Source organism: Mauremys mutica, chromosome 7 (assembly GCF_020497125.1).
Source record: "Mauremys mutica isolate MM-2020 ecotype Southern chromosome 7, ASM2049712v1, whole genome shotgun sequence".
Classification (NCBI taxonomy): domain Eukaryota; kingdom Metazoa; phylum Chordata; order Testudines; family Geoemydidae; genus Mauremys; species Mauremys mutica.
Genome location: NC_059078.1, coordinates 75,841,089 through 75,861,041, shown reverse-complemented (window position 1 = coordinate 75,861,041; position 19,953 = coordinate 75,841,089). Strand labels below are relative to the sequence as shown.

Sequence of the window (19,953 nt, the reverse complement as noted above, 5' to 3'; positions counted from 1 at the left end):
GAGATTCCAGGATGTTGTATCTAACCAGCCTGTCCCATTTCATATGGTATGATAACAGTCCTAAATTGTTTCTATACCTGAAAGTGTGAAAGTAATCCAGAATCTTTCAAGATCTGAACAAAATCCTCACTGCTATAGGGTTTCATAATCTGACCATTTATTCCTTGAAGGTGATGTAGAATTATTCCTATGATCAAATCCCACAAGCACTAATGCTGGGGTATTTTTATCTGGTTATCCCTACTTTTATGTAGGCTCTTATACTGTGCCAAAGACTGATATCTGAACCTCTAAGAATTCAACATGAGAAATTGTGATTTCCCCCCCCGACATTTCAACAAAATTGTTTCTAATATTGATAGTCTCCATTATCTCTTGCTTGTTGTGCCTTTTTCAGTCAAAGTTTTGAATGTTTAAATTCTGTTTGTTGTATAGTTTAAACTTTTTTACTATTGCTTAGGTACTGTGGCATTATGTGTTATAGAAAAACTGAAAGTAAAGAGAGCTCCCCCTGCCTCTTTCCTCTTTTTGTTTACCTTATCTCAGACACCATCCAAAGTATTTTTAAGACAGCCTACCACTGCTTGCCTCAGACAGGCTATATGAGTCAATAAGAAACTGTTAGTCTACCTGCCTTGCTGTTTGGAAATCATACTAGATAAATGTAATTCCCTTGTATAATGTGTCTTTATGAGATACTTGGTGTTGGACTATTAAATATCATACAGTAGAGGATGACTACCATTGAGAGGACTTGATAAAGCAGTGCTTTTATTGGTTCTCTGTGAATTCTGAAAATTATTCATTTTAAAATTAAACTGTTGTAAAATTAAATAGCCTCTTCTAAAAACACTCTTCAGCCACAAGCTAGTGCTCCAGTCCTGCCAGCTGCTCTGCATGGGCTATGCAGAGTTCCAGAGTTCTGCATATGGATAGGTTTCTGCCCGCATAGAACAACTTTGCAGGCTCAGGTCCTAGGAATATATTTAAAGCCAAAATAACAGCTTGGCTGCATCTTTCAAGGTCAGCCCTAGATCACTGTTTATATAGCACATAAAAGGAAAGTAGCCTACCTGAGTAGTGGAGAGGCCACTGGCAAGACAGGAACAGCAGGCAGGCCATAATGCATTGGAAAAGACCAAGGAAACAGATGGAGCAACTTAAACATTAGTGAAATATCAGAGGGGTAGCCGTGTTAGTCTGGTTCTGTAGAAGCAGCAAAGAATCCTGTGGCACCTTATAGACTAACAGACGTTTTGCAGCATGAGCTTTCGTGGGTGAATACCCACTTCTTCGGATGCAAGTCATCCGAAGAAGTGGGTATTCACCCACGAAAGCTCATGCTGCAAAACGTCTGTTAGTCTATAAGGTGCCACAGGATTCTTTGCTGCTATTAGTGAAATAAGATTCCAAATTCAGATTCAGAGCTAAAGTCACTTTAAAGATTTCCAGTGCTGAAGTACGACCTGTATATACATCAACCATTAATGTGCTGTGGATTGATGTCTGCTTTCTTTGTTGCAGATGTCACTGTGTATGAGAACCATTGGTATGGAGAAATGATGCTGCAGTCAACATTTACCAGTCAGTTATTTAATCTGGGGAGCTGCTCAGCTATCGATCCCAAAGAATGTGAGACTGCAATATGTGCATAAGGGAGTCTTTATAGTTTATCTAATTCTCAACTTCACTAGATTCAAATTAAAAGAAGAGAATTGTTTACAAATCATGTATTTTCTAAATTTTATTTTAAAAGAAAATTGGCTGTTTAAAAAATAATCTTTTTATTGTTGTTTGGATTTTCCCTGCAAAGGTAAACATCTAAAGTGTGCAGAACACTAGAAAGTGATCTGTAAACAGCAATCCTGGACTGTTAGCCAGATGGACTATGTGACACAATTGAGTGTTCATCATACAAAGCAAACATTTACAAAACTATCTGAATTCTCTGTACTTAGAATAAGAAATAACTGCCATATTTCAGATACAGCTCTTCAGTAAATGCTGACTTTTTAATGAGGACCACTTTATATGATTCTGTACCCATGTAAGAGCTGTTTTTGTTTTCTTACTAATTTTGGGTGCATTTAAAGCAACACACATGTTGTTGTGCTGAAATTCTGTCAAATAATAAAGTATGGTTAGTTTGTTTTTTTTAAATGGCAAATAAAAAAGTTTTAATTTAAAGTCTGAATCAAATGATGAACTGTTTATGATGATATTTCCAGGTTCTGCCCTGGTTCAGAATTATTTTTTTCAGTTCAAACACTCACTAGTCAGATTATAATATATTTCTTGGCCAAAAAAAAAGAAAAAGGGTCAGATTTTTTTCTTTTCCTTTTCTTTTCTTTTTTTTAAGTTTCCCATGTTGTAGCTGTTGATGTTCTCCAAGATTTATTGGCATATGTGTCTTCAAAATTTGCCTACTTCAGAGATCTCCCACACAGACAACCGCAGAAGTTGGATCGCATACAGCATGTCCAGCTAGACCAACTTCAGCCAGATACATTGGTGCATTCAGTACTAAAACTTGTCAGCATCACTATACTAACAGGTAAGTGGACTTGTTTGTTAGAGCTTAACTGACACAAGTTCATGATTATGTTGCAAGCCCAGATACCTTGCCAATATGCTAAAAGGTAGTTAAATCCTGCTCCACAAACCAGCATTTTTAAATGACAGTAAATTTTAGAGATTTTTTTTCTAACTTTTTAAAAATCACCAGTTAAATTTTAGAAGATGTTTGCTTTTTCCCACCTATACCTCCATATTCTGCTCTGGTCACCCCAGAGTGGCCAGGCTTTGCTTTCAGTCAGAACTGTGTTCCAGCACAAAAGATGATTGTTGTATCAATGAAAGTTGTTCTCCCTTCTGAATACAACTCAGCATGAAATCCCCAATAGCTGATTGTTGGTGGGGTGGGGAGGAACCTGAAAACTGCTAGTTGACTGGGAAGGGGGTTCACCCCAGGAGCCTATCAATGCCAACTGGTAGAAGCAGGGGCGGCTCTAGGAATTTGGCCGCCCCAAGCAGTCATGCCTGCGGGAGGTGCACCGGAGCCGCGGGACCAGCGGACCTCCCGCAGGCCTGACTGCGGGGGGGCCGCTGGTCCCCTGGGTCCAGTGGACCTCCCGCAGCTGCGGAGGGTTCGCTGGTCCCGGGGCTCGGGTGGAGCATCCGCAGGCATGCCTGCGGGAGGTCCACCCGCGCCGCGGGACCAGCGAACCGTCCGCAGTCATGCCTGCGGGAGGTCCGCTGGACCCGCGGCTCCGGTGGACCTCCCGCAGGCATGACTGCGGAAGGTCTGCCGGACCTGCCTGCCGCCCTGCCGGCAAAATGCCACCCCAAGCGCGCGCTTGGCGCACTGGGGTCTGGAGCCGGCCCTGGGTAGAAGGCACATCATACCATAACTCACATCAGGCCTGACACACTCGTTGCCCAAACTCATTGTTGTCATAATCTATATCTAAAAGGTGTCATGAAGGTATCATATGCAAATTGGTAACATGCTGGTCATTAATATTACTGCATGACATATATACAGGTAGTATATAAAGAATTATAGATGTATGCTGGAAACATTCTTATAAAGGAGTTTGGCAGGCAGTGTATAATCCCAGCCTGTCATAAACAAAAGAATGTTGTTTTGTCTGCTTGATTGTATCTCCAATGTAAATTGAGCAAGATGCGACCAGAAACAATGGAAGAACGTTTACGTAGAAGGTAAACAAAGCCATCAAACTAGCAAATGGGTGAGATGACCACTTAATGATCATGATGGGGGATGGAGGGTGTACCCTCAGGAAGCTGTCCTGACTCTTGAAACAGAGACAGTGGAATTACGGAAATTATAAGCAAAAACAGAAAGCCATTTTGTTGTCATCACCAGAGAAACACGAGAGGCCAGAGCTCTTGAAATCTGAGAAAGGTGGATCTTTCAGCTAAGGGGGTTGAAGTCTCTGGAAATTGACTGTAGGTGATAAACCTACTTGGACAAGGATCGTAACTTGCTGAAGTTAGGTTTTAGTCACTAGAAAGCATGTTTTGTTTGTAACCTTTTCAATCTTTTTCACTTTTACTTGAAATCACTCAAAACTGTGTTCTTTGTTAATAAACTTATTCCTGTTTCATTACAAAACCATCTCAGTGCTGGTGTATTGAAGTGTAAGTCTTCTGGTAACCAAAGAGGCCTTTCTGTGCACTGTCTCTTTGGAGGCAGAGATCTTAATAACTTCTGTGAAAGTCTAGTGGACATTGCAGGAAGCTGTCTCCGGGGAAATTGGAAACTGGTGTTCGCTAAGTGTTACCTGCAAGGCAGTATTTGGACTGGCAGAATCCCGAGGAGTTTGCTGGCCAGGCTGACTTGCTGGTGTGGCAGGGAGCTAACACATAACTTAGCAGCAGCAAAACTCACTCTTGCTGAGACAGAGCAGTAACACAGTGGCTCCCAGTTCTGGGTGACCTGAGCAAGACATAACGGGGTCAAGTGTGAGCATGGCTTGACAGAGGGAGAGGGAAGCTGATAGCTTTTTGCCTAGAGCAGAGAAGATAGCCTTTGTTTTCTCTAAGGGGTCCTAGTCTGGGATCACTGGCATGAGCTGGCTCCTTCTTTCAGTGAAAGCAGTAGTAGGGTCCCTTTCACCTGTTTCTCCTACTTCCCCACACTGTTACCTGTAACTGTCAATATTGTCTTTATTCTCCTAGAGATTGAACTTTCTAAAGGTGGAATTCTCCATGATGGATGCTTGCATATACTGTACCTACATCTCAACAGTTATATTTTGAATATAATTTGCTATTGGAGAACTATATTAAGTATTTGTGAGAAACACTGAATGTAGGTTTAAAGCCCTAAACTATCTCAGAATACTGAAAGAACTGGCACATGAGATTGCTAATCTCATAGCAAGGATTTTTAATAATTCTCTCTGTGGGGAGATAATACCATATGACTGAGGAATAGCTAACGTCATTCCTATATTTAAGAAAGGGAGGGGGGGAAGTGATCCCAGGAATTACTACCTAGTTCAGACTAACAGATCTGTATGCAAGGCTTTAGAACAAATTGTGAGGGGAAAGGATAATTACATTAATTGAGGTAAATGGTAAAGGAGATATAATTTAACATGGATTTATCATAGGTAGCTCATGCCAGAACTGTTCGTTCTTTCTTTGAGAAAAGAACTGATTTTTTAGACAAGGGAAATGCAGTAGATCTAATAATGTACTTGGACTTCCTTAAAGCTCTTGACACATATGAGAAATGACTAGTTAAATCAGAGAAGATGGGAATTAGTACTGTACAAGAATTGTAGGATGGATAAGGAACTGGCTAAAGGGGAGAAGGCAACGGGTTGTGGTAAAAGGTGAAAGGTAAAAGGATTGGAGGGAGATTACTAGTAGAGTTCCCCAAGGATCAGTCTAGGGCCCAATCTTACTCATTATTTTATCAGTGACCTTGATATTAAAAGAGTGTACTAATGAAATTTACTGATGATAAAAAGTTGGGAGTGATCATCAATACAGAGGCGGATCAGAATATTATACAGGAAGATCTGGATAACCTTGAAGACTGGAGTGACTGTAATGGGATGAAATTCAATAGTACAAAGTGCGGTGTCATGCTGTTAGGGTCTAATAATAAGAATTTCTGCTACATGTGTGGGCTAATCATCTGGAAGTGATGGAGGAGGTGGGAGAATGGTGCGTATGGGTTGATTACAGAATGACTGAACCACCAATGTGGTGCAGCTGCAAAAAAAGTAAATGCAGACCTGGGATTATCAGGCAAGGTATTTCTAGTAGAGAGAAAGAGAAATATTAATTTAAAAAATTATATAAGGTACTGTTAAGACCTCATTTTGAATACTTTGTACAATTCTGGTTGTCCATGTTCAAGAAAGATGAATTCAAACTTGAATAGTGCTGAGAAGAGCTATTAGGATGATTAGGAGAATGGAAGGCCTATCTTAGAGGATACTAGATGAGTTTGGCTTGTTCAACCTATCAAAAAGAAGGGGAGTAAACAGTAGGGAGGGAGGATGAAGATCTATTTAAGCAAAAGGGCAGTGTTGGCACAAGAACAAATAGGTATAAACTGGCTATGAACAAATTCAGTCTGGAAATTAGAAGGAGGAGAACTATCAGGAGTGAGGTTCTGGAAGAGCATCCCATAGGAGTGTGGGGGAAAGCAACTTCATTTTGAGAGAGCTGGACAAATTTCTGAGTGTGATTTTATGACTAGTTTTGTTTTGTGATGGTTGGGTGCAGTGATAGCCCTGGAGCTCACTTCCAGTTTATGTCTTATGTTCCTAAAATCCCGTGCTTCAGGGCTTTAGCCAGCCACCTGCAGGGATCTCCCTACCCCCTTCCTCCAGTATATTTTGTTTTGTTTTTGTTTTGTTCTCTTTCATCTGAAGTATTAGAGATGGCAATGGGCCACTGGAATAGGTGGGACCAGTGTTCTGATGTGTAACCAGACATTCTCACCCTTACGTGTTTCAGTTCCCGGTTTCTGCTCAGATGCTCAGCATCTAACTGATCACATGTAAGGGGTTGGGAAGGAATTTTCCCCCCAGGTCAGATTGACAGTGACATTGAGGGTTTCTGGCCTTCCTCTGCACTTTGTGTGGGGGGTGGAGGGGTAGGGAGGGGTATCATTTGCCAGGATTATCTGGATATACCCCTCTACCCCAATATAACGCGACTCACTATAACACGAATTCGGATATAACACAGTAAAGCAGTGCTCCCAGGGGGACGGGGCTGGGTGCTCCGGCAGATCAAAGCAAGTTCGATATAATGCGGTAAGATTTTTTGACTCCTGAGGACAGCGTTATATCGGGGTAGAGGTCCATTGCACTTAATCAGTGCATTGCACTTAATCAGTGCATTGCCATTATGGTGGCCTCGGGCATTGGTGCTCCTTGGTCCTTCCTATTCTCTCCCTGTGGCACGTAATAGTTTAGTTTTCTGTGGACTGTAATATTTTGGTCACTGGGTTTAATGTGTGGGTACTGGTTGGTGTTGATGACCTGTGATATACAGCAGGCCAGGCTAGATGATCTGGTGATCCCGTCTGCCCTAAAACTCTAGGACTCTAAGTGACTTCAAGAATGAAGAGATGAACAGGGCTCTTATAATAATACATTCAAGATTTACCACTGTTATCCCTTTCAGTCTGTTTGTACACACAGCAATAATTCCTGTTTTGAGTGAAAAGTAATAGAAAAATGTTTCTCTTTGAGAAAGCAGCTAAACTATTACAGCATTTTTTTTTAGCTTTGACTTAAAGCTTGATCCTGAGACATGCTGAATGCCCTCTTATCCCATTGATGTCAATCCGAGGGTGCTCAGTGCCTATCAAGATCATTGCCATAAATGTTTGGGGCAATATTTTAAAAAGTCTTAGTACTCAGCCTCTACCATTAAAGCACCTAAATAGTGGCTCTATTTTCAAAAGTGCATCTCACCTGTTGTTCTCAATGGAAGTCTCCTATTTCTCTGACTCACAAAGTACTTGAGCCAGTGTTGCCAGGAATTGACTTCTTGACAAACTCCTGTGCACTGTGCTGCACAGTAACAGACTCCCGGCATTCCAGGTCACACCATTTGGCCCGGCCACCCCTCCATCCAGATGGAGGGGTGGCTGGGCCAAATTTGAGTGGTGGTGTGACCCTGAGCACCACGTCACAATGCCGCTCACTGAAATTTGGCCTGGTTGCAACCCCATTTGTACAGAGTTGGGTCCAATTTCAGTGCCATTGTGACCAAAAAACTGAAGTAATGCTCTGGCAGCAGCTGTACTGGTATAGTATGGGACCACTGCTTAAAAGTGGTCAGGCCTTTCCCCCAACCCTCCATGGCTCTGACTTATGGAACTTGAGCAAGTGCAAAAAATGTGAGTAGGGGAAAACATCTGCTGCCCTCTCCCCACTCCTCCCTAATTGGTGCTGTGAGTTCACAGGTATTTTCAGCCAGTGCGTAGGCAGGGTTTGTTTTCATGGATTTGATTCCATATTCACAGCAGGGCCAACTGGAGCATTTTTGCTAGTCCTGCAAAATATACTACCATTCACCTTACTGCCCAAACTCTCCCCCCTCCAAAAAGACTCCGGTCCCACCCTTGCAATAATAAATATTAACTGACTCTTGTCCACCATGATCACTTGCTAGAGGATTCTCTGCAGCTTGAGGTCTTCAAACCACAATTTGAGGACTTCAGGAACTCAGACATAGGTTAGGGGTTTGTTACAGGAGTGGATGGATGGCATTGTGCAGGAGGTCAGACTAAATGATCATAATGGTCCCTTCTGACCTTAAAGTCTATGAGTCTATGTACATTTTAAATAAGTATTTCTGTAAAATCACAGTGATATCATTTAAAACCTTTTCAGAGTCTGTATACAGTTACAAAGGAGAAAAGCAAAGAAAAATTATTCTAACTGTGGAACAGATCAGAGATCAGCACTTTCTGATGGTATTATGGGGACCAGGGGCAGCCTGGTGTCCTCAACTTCAAAGGAAAAAGGGTAAGTATAAATAAACTCTTTGTATGTATTATCCAGGTGAATGATTAATATATGTAATCTGCAGTCATAGTAAAGGTCAAGAGAAGAGCAAGAAAAGGTAGCATGAGAATATGTTTTGCATGATGCTGTTAACTGTGTTAAAACATTCATTTAGTAAATATTTTTATTCAATGGGTAAATGTCTCTCAGTCCTATTGTGACAACGTACTTGAGGTTTTTAGAAGTTTTAACAATTCCCACCACTCTACACTATCTTTTGTTATGCAAGTTGGCTCAGAAACTTCAGCTTGCTTTGTCCACTTATTCTGGAACACCAGTGAGAGTTTTAAATTGCTGTTTAAGGGTTTAGCAGTGATTTCATGCTTTATCTATTTTTTCATGTATCAGAATCTCACAGGGCTTTACAGATGTTAGTCTAGCTTTGACCTAGAGGTTGATCCTGAGAAATCCTGAATGCCCTCTTAACCCATTGATATCAATCTGAGGATGCTCAGTGCCTATCAAGATTATTGCCATAAATGTTTGAGGCAAGATTTTAAAAAGACATCACTTCAGTGAGGTGCAATATTACATGCATTTTTACAAATGGGGAAACTGAAATACATAAAAGTTAAGAAACTTGCCCAAGTCACATGGTGAATCTGTAGTCGAGCTGGAAATAGATCCTGGAAATTCTGACTACTGCTTCTCCTGCTCTAACCTCTGGAGCACACGCTCTTTCAAAACTCAAGTAGCTGCGGGTAGAACTAAAGCAATAAGACACAAAAAATAATAATGGGAAGAGAGTAGACTACCAGCAGAAGTTGAGCATTAAGCTGATGAAACCTTCATGACCTTTATTTTTTGGTATTTTGTAATAAGAAGGGAATAGGACATGTGAATACTGTCCAAGAGAAATAAAGAATTTATGGGAGATTAACATGAGGTGAAATCCTGGACCCATTGGAGGCAATGGCAAAACTCCTGTAAGTTCCTTACAGAACTGAGAAAGGTGAAGTATTAACTGTTAAATAATATGGGAGATCATTGAAAAGTTTCTTGACACTACACTATGTGCTGCAGCAAGTTAAATAGTTACAACGGATAATCAAGCCATAAGATACTATGCTATAATAAAGACTTTGTTGTTTGGTCCCTTCAGTGGATGATAGCAGGAAATTCTAATAACATATAACCATGTATAGGATTATTATAATGCTTTTAAATGTGCCAGAGAGCTTGTAATTTATTCTCCAGTTAGTGTTCTATGAATCTAGCAATTCACATATTTTAATCATTAAAAGACTATATCTAAAATGCAAGATAAAAGACTGATTTCTCAACTGTCCAAATACCCATCACTGATAGACAAGCCATGAACATTTGATCCCAACAAGACAGCCAAGAAAAGTCCACGTCATGCCAAACAAGTGTATAGGTCACAACAATTAATTGGCATAATTGGGTCACAGGAAGAGACCACATGATGGTCATTCTTGCTAGGAGACACAAACAGCTAGGCATGTGATGGCCATGTGTACTAAAAGGTTAAACTTTACATAGTAGTCTTGATAAGTAGGGATGAGGAATTGCAGTTTTTTTTATACTTCCCTGGAAAGACAGAAGGATATTTAGTGATATTAATAACTCTATCTTGAAACATCAAAGCAAATTCTTTTAACAAAGAGGTACAGTTATTTTCACCTCTCACTGAAGTTGTAAAGAAAACACTCATACTCTGCCACTAAAAACTGTTCCAGTTCTATAGACTTTCTTTGTAATAGCATCTGGTAGTACAGACTCTATTATCTATATTACTCTGATCTGGCTGAAGTTACCAAACATGATGGCTTGAATGATGAAATACTTTTCTGTTGGCCAACAGCCTTTGGAGAGCAGAGCAGGCCTAGTAACATGGGGTGAAATCCTGGACCCATTGAAGGCAATGTCTAATTCCCATTAAGGACAGGATTTCACCCATGAAGATTTTACAACTAAAAATGTATTCCTTGTGTTCCTAAAAAATGAATTTGCGACGCATACTAGATAAGGTTGTGTCAAAATATTGCGGTCCTGACTAATGTATGTAAGCACCTCATCCTGACTAAGTAGCAATATGCAGTTTGTCAAAATCGTAGCACAAGTAGAGAATTTACTGCTGATATAAAATAAGCTTTTATGAGGCCAAAGAAATAAATGTAACGTTAAAAAAAAAAAAGCAGTACTCTCTGCTGTCAAGTTGACTGAATGTCTTCTATGATTTAAAGAAGGACATGAAAATTAATATCTGAGAGCAGTAGTTATTACAACAATTATTTTTATACTGCCCTGGAAAGAATACAGCAAGAGCTACTAGGATGATCCCAGCATTTAGGAAAAGTGAAGGTCTCTCTATTAGAGAAAAGCCAATGTGGGTTAACTGAAGCAATAGAGAAAATTATTATGAAGGAGTTTGGAAAAATGAAAAAGATCAATGCTCACACTAGTGAGGAGTATTAAAAACCATAGAGAACAATCTAAAAATTGAGAATACCGACAGAATTGTTTTTCCCCGAAGAGTAGTAGCACTGGGGACTGTACAAGTTGCCAGATGAGGTCATAAAAGAAAATAGTTTAAAAGATATAAGAGCTAGATAGACTAGGCTAGAGAGACAGTGACCAAGCACACAGCGAATGGTGAAATGAGCATGGCGGATCTGATTGAAAGCCCATGGAAGTCTGTGGAAAGTCTCTCATTAACTTTAATGGATTTACAGTCTTCTGTGCTTGTTGAGCCAATTTCAGGCAGCTTTTTTATCAATTCCTTTTTTGGAGGGGGAGGGGGTAGTGTATTTTCTCAACCATAGTAAGGTGATTTTTAAAAAAATCAATTTAACATATGAAAATTGCTTTCTCTAGAAACAGCTTTTCAGATGATTGACTGAAAAGAAATTAAATTATATGGCAGTCATGTTAAGGATCCACGTGATATTTTTCAAGACACCTAAAATACAATTCTGCATAATTGTGGAATCTGCATTAACCTGCTCTAACCCAATGTACATAGTGATAAGACAGGAATTTCTTCAGCTTGATCCAGAAAAAGAGTGAAAAGGCAAACACAAAGTGGCTTGCTTCAGCCAGAGGAATGCAGTCTGTAGCATTACTTCTGGGCAGTATAGTTTGTCCAAGGCCTTGCCTACACTATAGGGGAAATTTGATCTAAGCTGCGCAATTTGAGTTATGTGACTAGCATAACTCAAATCGATGTAGCTTAGACCTACTTGCCACAGGATCCACACTGTGTGATGTCGACAGGAGACGCTCTCCCATTGACTCCCCCTACTCTTCTCAATCCAGTGGAGTACATGAGTTGACGGGAGAGCGATCTGTGGTTGATTTTAATGGGTCTAGTGAAGACCCACTAAATCAACCACTGATGCATCGATCTCCGCTCCTCAATCCCCTGGTAAGTGTAGACCCTGAGGGCTGTTCTACACTACACAGGTTGACAATGGCAGTTTATATAATATATAAACTTATCTCATAGAGCTGGAAGGGACTGTGAAAGGTGATCGAATCCAACCCCCTGCCTTCACTAGCAGGACCAAGTACTGATTTTGCCCCAGATCCCTAAGTGGTCCCTTCAAGGATTTGAATTCACAACTCTGGGTTTAACAGGCCAATGCTCAAACCACTGAGTTATTCCACCCCCCTCCCCCATTATGTCGACTGAATTATGTCCGTGTCTACACTACAGCCTTCCTCCTGCCAATGTAAGTGCCCTACCATGCTGACATCATAACTCCACCTTCACAAGAGGCATAAGGCTTATGTTGGTGTAGTTAGAGTGGAAGCAGTGTCTGTGTAGATACTGTGTACTTTACATCCGCTGTCTTGTCAATTTCATGGCAGGAGCCGTGAAATTGACAAGAAAACCCCCGCTCCCCTGGAGAGCTGGCTGGCTGGACCCTGCTTCTGGCTGCAGCTGGGGTGAGAAGCCCAGTGGGGCATCTCCCTGCTCCCCTGTAGCCCGCTCCCCACTGGGATGAGAAGCCCAAGTGGGCCTTTCCGACTCCCATAAAGGAGGGGCGAGAAGCCAGGGCAGCTGGACCCCTCACCCCAGTGGTGAAAAGCCCCAGGCAGCTTCCTCCTGCTCCCGGCGGGAAATGTGGGAGAGAAAAGCCCTGGGCAGCTTCCCCCCAGCTCCTGGAGGGAAAGGGGAGGCAGCCCTCCAGGAGCCTGTGGAGAAGCAAGACTCCTGGCAGGGAGCTCTCAGCTCCTCACACTGCCCCTCTTAGGTTGGTGGAAACACTCCTGGTGAGGATGCACACCACCAACCAAAGGAGGGTAGTGTGGACATGCATCATCACAGTAATTACTGCAGAGGTTGTAAGTTGACCTAATTTTATATATATAACACACCTCTACCCTGCTATAACACGGTCGTGGGGAGCCAAAAATCCCTACCGTGTTATAGCTGAAACCCTGTTATATCGGGATAGGGGCAGCAGGGCTCCGGCCACTGTGGGAAGCCCCAGGCCCTTTAAATCGCTGGTGGTGCCCCACTGCCGTAGCCCCGGGGTAGGAGCGGCAGGGCTCCAGCGGTGATTTAAAGGGTCCTGGGCTCCCTGCAGCAGCTGGAGCCCTGCAGCAGCTGGAGCCCCGGGCCCTTTAAATTGCCGGTGAGCCCCGCTGCCGCAGCCCCAGGGTAGGAGCAGCAGGGCTCCGGCAGTGATGTAAAGAGCTCCGGGCTACAGCCGCTGTGGGAAGCCTGAACGCTTTAAATCGCCAACGAGCCTCACTGCTGCAGCCTCGTGGTAGCAGCGGCAGGGCTCCAGCAGGATTTAAAGGGCCTGGGGCTCCCCGCAGCAGCCGGAGCCCCGGACCTTTTAAAGTGGCTCCCGAACCCCCGCTGCTACTGCGCTATACGTGAACCCGTGTTATATCGGGTCGCATTATAGCAGGGTAGAGGTGTATATATAATGAGCCTCCAAATTAACCCCATCCTTATGTATCTTAGTCTGAGGTAAATACGTCCTCTCATACACTTCGTATGTTATGGCATCCAAAAAGAGACACTACATTGTCTTCACATACTAAATAGTATGTAATTATGTGATCAGACACAGGCAACCTTGATTGGCATTCCTAATTTTTGTGTGTGACTTTACAACCTTAAGATTCTTTAATATCATCTTTTTGTTTAAGGTAGTTTCCTTCATTTAAAAAAAACCAAAACTTTATAGAAGACATTTTTGTTTTTTCAATTTTTAGAGTCCCATATGAGTCATTAGCAAGGTTGGGACTTTTATATCCACAGTATAGTCCTCTACCGCTTGAGCTAACAGTGTAATGAGTAGTAGTAGAGGATGTTATCTTCTGTGTGAACCAGTCATTAGAGTGGGCTGGAGACACAAACTTTGCCCCTGGTTTTCATAGCTAATTGCTAGACAGAAAAGGAACGCTGAGATTCAGGAATAATGTATTCAGTTTCAAAATCTGTAAGAGAGTATGCTTTAGTAGTATCATAGGCAGTTCTGCTCCTATCATCTCCTTTCCTCTCAGACATCCTGTGCCCCCTTCTGCTCCTATCCCACCACCTCAGCCCAACTCCTGCCTCTCCACTCTTACCCTCTTGCTTGACTCTTGCCCCTATCTATCCTATCAGCGTCTCCTGCCTCTGTCCCCTATCACTTCTACTTCTAACCTCTGAATTCCTGTTTTCATCTTGTAAGTAACTGAAAACAGGGTCTTCTATTGGAAAGTGTCAGGCAACCTTAACTATAGGTGGCGTTACAAGCACCACCTATAATATAATTGTAATCCCCATATTGACAGTTTCCCTCCTTTCTCCAAGAACAGGTGTTTCTCATCTAAGAAAACAAGTGAATAACTGAAATTTGTAGGCTAAGCCATCTTGGAGATCTGATAAGCTGAAAAAACTTAGGAAAAGTCAGTGCCAGGGAATTGTTAAAGAAATATAAAAACTTTAAAGCTCCTTTTTTGATTCCCCCCCCCTCCAAACTTTCCCTTGCATGAGATATGTGAAATTTCACATGGATTGGTTTCTTTTGAGAAATTTGGGTCAAGGGTTGAAAATTGAGTTCACTCTAGCCCGCAAATGTGAGCTTCAACCTCAACTATGGAGTGGCTAGCACTGCTCCATAAAACAGTTTATATTTTAGGGGTTTCAGAGTGGTAGCTGTGTTAGTCTGCATGCATCCGATGAAGTGGGTTTTAGCCCATGAAAGCTTATGCCCAAATAAATGTGTTAGCCTCTAAGGTTCCACAAGTACTCCTCATTTTAGGGGTTGTATTCTTCACTCAATGACATGCATTTCTCCCACAGAATAGAGGAGCAGATTTAAACCCCATCTGAATGAAATACCTACACAAAAAGGATAGTCACCCCATTGTTTTAAATTTTTGGTTGAAAAGTAGTGTAACACTAAGAGGGCACTGAACTTCATGCCTCAGTTATGCAATGGAGCTTCATCATGTGATTGTGTTTCAAGAATATGCACAAGCGTGTGGTTTACTGATCCCTGAAGCAGATAGTGTAGTATTTCTGTATTTTAATGCCTTCATCATTTGCTGTGTGTGATCTGTTATTGTGCAAGTCAGTAAAATGAAATGTCCTGAACAAAGTACAGAGTTTTGGAAAATGGATCAATGTTTGGACAGTGGCAAAATGACTTTTATCAGTGATATATCTGCTATAATTCTCCTACTAATATAATTTCCTTCTTCAAGTTCCAGGATTCAACTCCATAACCGCATGCCAGTAAACTAATTCTGGACAACAGTTGGGTTTAGTAGTGTGTATTGATAGTTGGGCCCTTTTTATAAGTCATAAAGGGAGAAAAAATCCACCTCTGAACAGTTGCTTTATTGTAAGTTTAAGGATTGCTGTTTCATAGTTAGAGCTAAATTCACCACACCAAACCCCCTTCCCTCCCCCAACAATTGATTTCTTTATGGCTGTTCTACTCTCCCAGCATGCACTGAGTTTCTTTCAATAGGAGTTCCAGGCACAAAGAAGCCAGAATAGCTATGAAGAGACCCATTTTTGGGGACTGGAGAGGAGAATTTAGCTTAGTGTTTTTAAGTCATCTTTCTCGTAATTAACCCTTTCAACGTTTAGCACATTTTCCCCTTTGTTTTCCCAAACACAGATAGGAGCTTTTTATAACAAACCAAAATATAAAAAAAGTTTAGTTATTTTATAGGTAACTCCTAAGGAATAGTAGTATTCATAATACAAGGAGTTCTGAAAAAGAAATTTTACAAGAAATTATTACAATACTATTTCACTGCATTAAATAAGAATGTTTTATGGTCTCATGACTGTCCTGTGTCAGAGAGCAACAGCATTGCCAAAGACAAGCATTCACTATAATCAGCCAGCACTCCACATCCAGTTATTAGATTGCCTTAAAAAACACGAGATTTTTAAAAGGATAAAATTGGGGTTCATTTTACTTTCTGGGTTTGCTTTTTGGGTACACTTGGATCATGTCTTAAAATTTTTATATGGAACCATGAAGACTAAAAAGCTTACGTTTTTTAGTGAAACCTGAGAGTCTGATGCAATCAATTTGATCCAGGAACTGAGTTTTTAAGAAAAATGCCAGCTGTCATGAGACTTATGATACAGTTGCAATAGCAGACAACACTGAGCACATCATTCTGTTTTATTAAGGAATCCCGTAGGTGTTTGCAGCTTTCTACAAGTATTAACCATAGCATGGAAGTTAACTCAATTTCTTGGGTCTTTATTTGTTCTTGCTTTATTTTTCAGATCACATATGGGAATTTAAATATTTACTTGCCCAACGTAGTTCTATTTCAGGTGACATTGAACTGCACACAACTCCATGGTCATCCTGTGAGTGTCTGTTTGATGATGATAAAAGGGCAGTTGAATTTAAAGAGAAGTTTCAAAAAAGTGAAAAGTCTCTCATGAAAATGACAAATCTGTCAACACACTTGGAGGAAAAATGTTCAGGTGAGATTGTAATCCATAGCTCTTTGGTGACTACCTATTTAAATGAGAGACGCATTGATAAGCAGGAAAACTGATTATATTTATGACCGTTAACAGTGTTTTCATTAAAACCAGACACACACAGCTGGCTGTAGGCCTGATATTGTGTGTCTTGGAAGCAGTTGCTCAGTATCCCAGCCAAAGTGTGAATGCAGCCTTCATTCAGAAGGCATAGGGATGACCTGTGAAGGGGAGCAGAATAAAAATAGCTTGGATTAAATGTGTTAATATCGCCATCTACTCTCCACTGTAACATTTTTTTATTATGAGGATAATTACCCATTGGAAAAGCTTTCCAAGGAATGTGATAAATTGTCCATCACATGAAGTCTTTAATCAAGTTTGAAATCTGTCTAAAAGATATGCAGTGGTTCAATAAAAATTACTGGGGCAGGTGTAGGAACTACTAGATGAGGTTTTTTGGCCTTTATTATGCATTATAGTCCTTTTCAACTTTAAAAGCTATGTAAACCCCTGGAGCAGAACAAAACAGACATTTTCTCTCAGAGCATAGGATGGACACCTCTGTCTGTGTATAGTCATTCAACAAAACTGCTGGAAGAACATTGTTGATGATACAAAGTCAAGTGTTTAGAAGATAGGAAATGAAAGAGTTATAGTTTCCTGTGCACTCTAGTGTGTGTGCATTATGATATAGCTTTTAATTATATAGCTACATACTGTGTTTTCCGCAAGACTCCTCTCTGGTTCAGTGCACAGTCTGGATAAGGCGCCTGTTCAGTATTTTTTTTTTTAATCCACATCAATAACCAGTTGTTTTCCGCTGGTTGTAATTGTGATCAGTTTTAACAGTACAGCCATTTTTTGGAACTTAAGTAATGAAAATAGGTAGTTTTTGCTAGTATATTTTTTGTAATCACATTTTGAACAAATCTAACACCTTTGAAGTTTGAATCACAGACTTAAAATTTGGCAGAGGCATAGTCCTGAGGTTGAAGAGGTGTCTTTTGCTGTACCCATGACAATCTATCCAGATTTGGTTAAGTTATAAGCTGTGGAAAATCACCATTTACACATACACAGTAGGACTTGTTTAACATTTATCCTTTTATTTTCTGAATGTTCCAGCTGCACTTCTCATGCTCCTGGGCTCCACTGAGTCTTGGTCATTGTGTCCATGTGATACACACAGAGCTAGAACTCCAGGTGGAACAAAGGCAAAACAAATGCTCCTGCTCCCGCTCCCCTCCGTCAAACTGTCCTTTGATGCTATAAACTTTTGGTGTATCATAGCATCCTGTTTCCCCATTGTCTGTTGTTGTACTTGCCATAGAAAGTTTTATGTTTCCAGGTTTATTTACCAAGACACCTCTGTATATGAGAAATGTTTGAATAATCCCTGGCACTGTTATAATCAGAGAACATCTTAGCTATTATGATGTATTGCCTGTCTGATCTCTAAGTCTGGTTTTTTTTGGGGGGGGGAGTTGTTTTTTTAAATATTGGCATCTATCACAGTAATATTTAAGCACATAGGTCATTACTTTCAGATTTATTTTTCTTTATCATAATGATTTCATCACTGAGGAAATCATTCTTTGTAAAGCAAGTCAATGTGCAGTTCCAAAAAGATGAAGTAAATCTCAGGCTATTGTTATTTATACACAGTGTTTGTTTTGAATCAGTTGAGCCATATCTTCTTGTTACTGCTTTCTATGATATTATAAAATACTAAGATGGCACAAAATTTGATCTAATCCTTTTGTTTTTATAGGAGTGATTCAATTGAAAGCCCATGTCTTAGACTTGAAGTTTACCATTGCTACTCCCCAGTACAGGCAACTCATCTTAGATGCTGACACTTCATTAGAATGTATTTTGGCTTCTCTTCCTATGATCATCTATTCAGGTTGTGCAAAATGTGGGTTGGAACTACACACTGATGAGAACAAGATCTACAAGCAGTGCCTTAGTTGCTTACCATTTAACAAAGTGAGAAAGTTCTACAGGTAAATCAAATAAGAAACTAAGACCAGTAAAACAATGTTTAGTATTAAAGAGAGAGATTTAAAATATGTTGAATAACCATAATAAATTTCATGTAAATTTGGCTTCACATACATTAACATTGTGAATGGAAATATGTTTTAATCCTTACTATACTGTATGTGTGCTCTTTAAGAAATAGCATTTTCTGGTGGTCAGAGCATATTTCTGGGACTCAGAAGGCAGTTCTGTTCCTGGCTTTGCCACTGACTTTTTGTGTGATATAGGATGAGTCTTATAACTTCATTTTGCCTTAACTTCCCCACCAGCAAAATGAGATAATACTTTTCTTCTTCTTCTTCAGAAACAATATTAGGTTTACTACATTTGTGTTTGTAAAGTACATTGGATGGAAAATTTTACAGAATGCAAAGTATCCTTATGTTATATTATTTTCATCATTACTTAAAGGTTATATTCCATCTTTAAATAATCCATCATAATTTGTTAACTCCTATTTAATGTGATGAGGGGATAGTAGTGATGTTTGGGGGTTACTATAACACTGGACAGGGATCAAGGAGGATCCTGGTCCTAGCGCTTATGTGAGAACCCAAGAAATCCATTTGACCATATCATGCCTCAGCCTAGCTTTCAAATTTGGTGAAAGCAGAACCTCATCCTAAAACGAGATATGCCATCTAATTTAAACTAAGGGGGACAAAAGGCATCTTTCCAATTGATTGCATAGGAAAGAACAAGCATACTGTAATGAACAGCAGATGGCAGCATGAGATAGGCTGTGCAAGCCCTCGGATTTATAACAGGTTAAAGCAAACTTAAGCCTCATCATTTGATTTAACAACATAATTATTAAATGTAGAGATCATTATTTGTTTTAAATAATTTATTATTTCAAACACCTACTTACCTTTACCTTGTTTGCAAAGTGGATTAAGCATAGCATGCCTATAGTACAGGTGAATTCTGAGGCAATGAGCATAAAGTCTGGCACATAATTTACTTTTACATATAACTCCTTATTTTCCTAAATTATCCTAACTTGCTTTATAAGGAGATAGACTAGGGAGTGTGGTGATTGAGTACCAGCAAATAAAGCAGTCATTTCTCACTCAGTAATAGCTCATACAGCAATTAACATAGGAGTCCCTTTTATTGACTAAGGTAATATTAGCTTGGTCCTTGGAATTATCCCCTACTCAAAAATACCAGGGGATTAGTTTTTGTATTATTAGAGATTTTAGTAACTATTATTTTGTTCTTTTCTGTGTGCTGACAGTGTCCTTAGGACTGTATTAAATAATCATAGATGGCAGCATAATCACCTTCCACAAAGAAAGCATACAACCAGAATTAGTCATGGACAATACAATGTGAACATACATGGGTACAGTCCTGCCTACTAATGTGAGCTACACAAGTGGGGAACAGACACTGTACACCATA

At 40.4% G+C, this 19,953-nt stretch overlaps 1 protein-coding gene across 1 annotated transcript in view; it reads left to right on the top strand.

The window, feature by feature from the left end:
- Positions 1-19,953, top strand: part of SHLD2 (shieldin complex subunit 2) — a 34,489-nt gene that overhangs the window by 2,816 nt on the left and 11,720 nt on the right. The window contains exons 2-6 of the mRNA XM_045025431.1: positions 1,525-1,632; positions 2,360-2,554; positions 8,397-8,531; positions 16,294-16,500; positions 18,275-18,509. Coding sequence (XP_044881366.1) covers positions 1,525-1,632; positions 2,360-2,554; positions 8,397-8,531; positions 16,294-16,500; positions 18,275-18,509 — 880 coding nt within the window. The remainder of the gene's footprint in view (positions 1-1,524; positions 1,633-2,359; positions 2,555-8,396; positions 8,532-16,293; positions 16,501-18,274; positions 18,510-19,953) is intronic.